Source organism: Octopus bimaculoides, chromosome 27 (genome assembly GCF_001194135.2).
Source record: "Octopus bimaculoides isolate UCB-OBI-ISO-001 chromosome 27, ASM119413v2, whole genome shotgun sequence".
In the NCBI taxonomy this organism is placed as follows: Eukaryota; Metazoa; Mollusca; class Cephalopoda; order Octopoda; family Octopodidae; genus Octopus; species Octopus bimaculoides.
The window spans coordinates 16,435,392-16,441,109 of record NC_069007.1 but is presented as its reverse complement, the minus strand read 5'-3'; the positions used below and the strand labels follow the sequence as shown (position 1 = coordinate 16,441,109).

At 40.3% G+C, this 5,718-nt stretch overlaps 1 protein-coding gene across 1 annotated transcript in view; it reads left to right on the top strand.

Moving 5' to 3' along the window:
• The window catches only part of LOC106883443 (U-reduvitoxin-Pr10a), a 5,692-nt gene extending 5,297 nt beyond the window's left edge, over positions 1-395 (top strand). The window contains exon 5 of the mRNA XM_014934459.2: positions 257-395. Within this exon, the coding sequence (XP_014789945.1) occupies positions 257-395 (139 nt within the window). The remainder of the gene's footprint in view (positions 1-256) is intronic.
• The last annotated feature ends 5,323 nt before the right edge of the window (positions 396-5,718 follow it).

Genomic DNA, 5,718 nt, shown 5'->3' with positions numbered 1-5,718 from the left:
ATATATAGGTGCAGGCATGGCTGTGTGGTAAGATGCCTACTTACCAACTCTGTCTGTTTTTTATGTTTTATTTATATTCTTGTAAAATGAATGTGGGATATAGAATATGGAATATATAATATATAATATATAAATGGATGGTACAATATATACACACACACACACATATATATATAAACATTTATACGTCATATATATATATAATATATTTTGCCCATAAAGTCTAAATCTATATTTTTTAATTTTTCTTTTGCAGAAGAGGACATCACAAAATTGAGACTTTACCTCACAAACGAGAAAATAGTGAAGCTACCAGCAAAAAAGAAAGACTAACAATTTTGAGGGGTTACTTACCATGTCAGAGACAAAAGGGACAGGTCCCTTTAACCTGCTGATAATAATACATTGTTTTTTTCCAAACTCATCAGTTGTTCTCTTTCTTTTATTGGGCAGGGGGAATCTTCCCACCTGGTTAACTATATGGGTGACTGGGCCATAACCTACACTGCCATATATTTTAAGCATCTCACCAGTGGTTCCTGATGGCCCAGGGGCTTTCCCTGTCTTCACATCCTTAATTGCTTTATCTACCAAGGTACTGTTGATTCAGATAGCTGGTCCCTATCAACCCATTTCTCAGCAAAGAGTATACCCACACCCCCCAACCCCATCACTGTTCCCTACTCAGAAAATCTTATACCTATGCTCTTTGCCTGTGAGGAACCTAGCAGAACCTCCTCTCCACCTTACTTCTTGGAAGCAGCACAAATCTACACACCTCAATTCAAGCATCTGGATAATCTCACCAGACTTACCTTTCAATGTGTCCACATTAAGTGTGCCAACTCTGAGGATGTGGAAGATGTGGGCCAGGGTGACACAGGGATGAGGGACAGCATTTTGCATCTGTAAAGAAAGCTCGCACGTACGTTTGGCAGACATCGTATTGGTACAAGTAGGTTTCAGCCTGCATACACTACACCATCATTTCACTTGCTTCATATTCACTACGTTTACCAGAAGATGGTTACTAGATAGGGCTGGAAGTGGGAGTGAGTAATTCATATAGGTAACCATTAGAGGTGCTAGGAGAAAGACTTCTACTAGAGGTTAGAAGTGAAAGACTTCCAGTACAGGTAGTGGGGGTGGGTTGGGAGAAAGACTTCCGGTACAAGTGGTGGGGGTGGGTTGGTAGGCTGCACTGCAAATGATGGAACACCACGGAAGCCCCATTTCCTAGCTAAAAGCAATGCAAAATGCAAAATATCCACAAACAAAGCAAAGCTGCTAATTAACATTCAACGTGGGAAAGCAAGGATACAGACATAATATGGGCAAGCAAAAATAAAGTGGGTAAAAAAAATGAAGAGAGAGAGAGAGAGATGAAACTTTTGAGAATTAGGTTCTACAGTTGAAGAAACAATAGAACATTTGGATAAGATAGTGAGTACCAGAACAAATGAAGAGATGGAATTTAAGAGTTAGAGCTACCGTAAAGTAAACAGAACTGAACATTTGGATTTCTGAACTTTACTATAATATACAGCATGGAATAGATGAAGCTTTATTGATAAATAGATGAATAAATGAATAATAATAATAATAATAAAAATAATAATAATAAAAATGGAGAAACTTTCAAAATACAAAGACCTGGAAATAGAGGTAACTCAAATGTGGAATCTAAAAACAGATACAATTCCTTATAATAAAAAAATATTCAGACAAATACATAACAAAAACACCAGGACTTACAAATATATATAACATACAGAAAATTGCACTACTGGGCACTGCACACATCCTATGAAAAACACTTTCAATACAGCAACCATAAGAGCATCACAGCAAACCACAGCACATACCCAAGGCGCACAGTGCTGCGCTCGGTAGTGAAGTGAAAGCACGTTATAAAAATAAAACTACTGAACAATGATAATAATAATAATGATGATGATGATGATGATGATGATAATAATAATAATAATTTACTGACATCTCAACTTATGTCCTAAATCCTCCTCAAAGCCTTTCTTCCTCATTAACAAATCACAAAATGTGTGACATTTGAGATTTCATTCGAAAGTTTGTAGTCTCACCAAACATAACAGCAACAAACAATAATTTCACTTCTTTGATGGCATGCACTGCTCTCTCACTCAATAATAATAATAATAATAATAATAATAATAATAATAATAATAATAATAATGATGTGGCACCTCAAGGCGACTACCGTACCAGTGATTGTAGGATCTCTAGGAATGATAAAAAAAGGTACTGAAACCTATTTGAAAATGATACCAGGCTTACCATCCTTACAGGAAGTGCAAAAAATCGTGTTAACTGGAACAATTCATGTACTGAGAAGAGCATTATCGCTGTGAAAACAACATCCATTCATGAATTTATTTATTTATTAATTTTTTTTTTAATACATATTTTACCTGTGAATTTGCGTGTGTAAACTGGGAATGCCTACAATGAGCTTCTCTGCCCTAGGTGTACGGAAAACACTCGGTGAGAAATGGAAGAAAATTTGAAGAAAGAAGAAAAAAAAAAACAACATAATAATAATAATGATAATAATAAAATAATAATAAAAATAATAATATGGGTGCTATAAAGTGAAATATGTGTGTGTGTGTGTGTAGGAAAGGTAGTGATTGAAAGAGTACATTTGCAAATATGAGTGCCGAAAATGAGGTCCCTCCAGAGGATCTCTGGAGTAATGTTACTTGACAAGGTGCATAGCTTGGAGATCAGGGAGTCTCTCTGCATTGAGAGGTCACAGCTCCAGCACTGCAGGCATGAGATTAGAATGTCACAGGAAAGAATTGCAGGACAGATTCTTCAAGCCAAACTAACCAGCAAAAGAGATCTAAGGGTAGACCAAGAACGAAATGGTGGAATAATATCTGTAGTCTCATTTGGTCTTGATTGGGAATGTGGGTGGAAAATCTAACGAAGGTTGATTCTGACAGGACCCTATAGTGGAGGTGTCTCAGGATTCTATCCCCACGAACCTTCTAGGAATAGATGGGATGTGCACACATCTAGGAAGATGGGATATGCAAACACATATCTGTATTTATGTGTATATGTAGAAGACACTTGGCTAAGGTGCCATGCAGTGGGACTGAACCTGGAACCATGTGGTTGGGAAGCAAGTGTTCTACTTTTTTTCTGTAAGTCTAAATCCCATGACTACTGGAGATAAGGTTAGACAATTGTTATGCAGACGACAGTTTTTGAGTCAGAAATAATCTTGTCTTTTCCCGAATGACATGTCAGTGTTGCAGAATTTTTTAATCTAGAGATTATTTCCCCTCGTTATGGAGCTGGTCTTAATTGTCAGTTGCTATTTATGACATATCAACAAGTGGCAGTTAGGCGTTTGGTTTAATGGTTAAGGTATTTGGCTCATGATCATAAGGTCACGGGTTCGATTCCTAGCTGTGCATTGTGTCCTTCAACAAGACACTTTATTTCACATTTCTCCAGTCCATTCAACTGGCAAAAATGTGTTGTACCTGTATTTCAAAAGGTCGGCCTTGTCACACTCTGTGTCACGCTGAATCCCCCTGAGAACTATGTTAGAGGTACACATAGGCGTAGGGGTGGCTGTGTGGTACGTAGCTTGCTTACCAACCACATGGTTCTGGGTTCAGTCCCACTGCGTGGCACCTTGGGCAAGTGTCTTCTACTATAGCTTCGGGCCAACCAAAGCCTTGTGAGTGGATTTGGTACACAAAAGCTGAAAGAAGCCCATCATATATATATATGTGTGTGTGTGTGTGTCTGTTTGTCCCCCAACATCGCTTGACAACCGATGCTGGTGTGTTGACGTCCCCGTAACTTGGTGATTCGGCAAAAGAGACTGATAGAATAAGTACTAGGCTTACAAAGAATAAGTCCTGGGGTTGATTTGCTCGACTGAAGGCGGTGCTCCAGCATGGCCGCAGTCAAATGACTGAAACAAGTAAAAGAGTAAAGAGAGAGTATGTCTGTGGAGTGCTCAACCACATGCATGTTAATTTCATGAGCAGGCTGATCTGTTGATTGGATCAATCGGAACATCTGTTGTTGTAACTGACAGAGCGCCACCTAGAGGCAGAAATAATTTTAATTAGTCAAGAATTTGTAGCGAAGCTTCTCTCTCTCTCTCTCTATTATATATACATGAATGCAGACGTAGCAGATAACAGCTAGCCTTCGGCTGCATCTTTGGACCCTGTTGTGTCCACCACTCTGATTGGTTGGTATTGGCGTATTTTTCTCTCTTGTTCTATCTTGTGCCAGGGTGCAACCCAACCAACCAATGCCTTCAGATAAGGTCACGTGGCACCAATTCTGAACCCCTGTTTGAGCCGATAGTTTCTTATAAATAGCTAGCTTTTCTGCGCGTGTTTGTCAGTTGGCTTTAGACCTTCTGATGTCTAGCCGCTGGCCACAGAGCACCAGCCAGTTCCAGCGACGACACGACACAGCTTCGTTGGAGATCCAACACTTCGTTCAACTATTTACCTCAAGCTCCTTCGTCGCCAGCGTCCACACCAGACTTCTCTGCATACATACCATACCAACAATGCTAACACAGCTTTCTTCACGCTGTTTGTGAAATGCTTCACCAAGGTTAACAGTGAATACAACCTGCGAGAACTCCTGTACCAAGTAACCGGCAGCAGTATAGAAGCCACGACTTCTTACTCGACATGTGCCACTCCTTCGGCTCTGCTACATGGCCACAACTTCTTGTACAGCACCTCTACCACTGTGTACCTTGAATACGAACTGGTATTTCCCATTCTTGTGCCTGGACTTCCTTCTAACGTCCTTTTCTATGCTCTGTATCTCCCGCACGTGGAGGCGCAATGGCCCAGTGGTTAGGGCAGCGGACTCGTGGTCATAGGATCGCGGTTTCGATTCCCAGACCGGGCGTTGTGAGTGTTTATTGAGCAAAAAACACCTAAAAGCTCCACGAGGCTCCGGCAGGGGATGGTGGTGAACCCTGCTGTACTTTTTCACCACAACTTTCTCTCACTCTTTCTTCCTGTTTCTGTTGTGCCTGTAATTCAAAGGGGTCAGCCTCGTCACACTCTATGTCACACTGAATATCCCCGAGAACTACGTTAAGGGTACACTTGTCTGTGGAGTGCTCAGCCACTTGCACGTTAATTTCACGAGCAGGCTGTTCCGTTGATCGGATCAACTGGAACCCTCGACGTCGTAAGCGACGGAGTGCCAACAACAACAACATCTCTCGCACACATACACATGTTTGTATACACACACACTCTTTGTTTACACGACAGCCTGTCTATTATTGTGTTTATTATGTTGCACTCACACACATACACAGACATACAAGTTGACATTCAATAAAACCTTTCTTTCATACCTTTTACCAGTTGTGTCTCTCTCTTTTCCTTGTTGCCACTTATACTCATTTAACCGCATTTCATTTTTTGCTTTTATATTTGTGTCGACCGTACAATGTACTAAAGGAGCCATTCTTTCGTCACAATCTCCTGGTCGCACGGTCGTTACAAACAAAGGAGCCATTCCTTTGTTACCATCTCCTGGTCGCACGGTCGTTACAAATTTATACTGTATGGTATTTCATACGACTGTCTTTGCTGTGTGTGTGTTTGTGCTTGTGTACATACATACAAACATGCGCATATATATATGTATATATACATATATATATATATA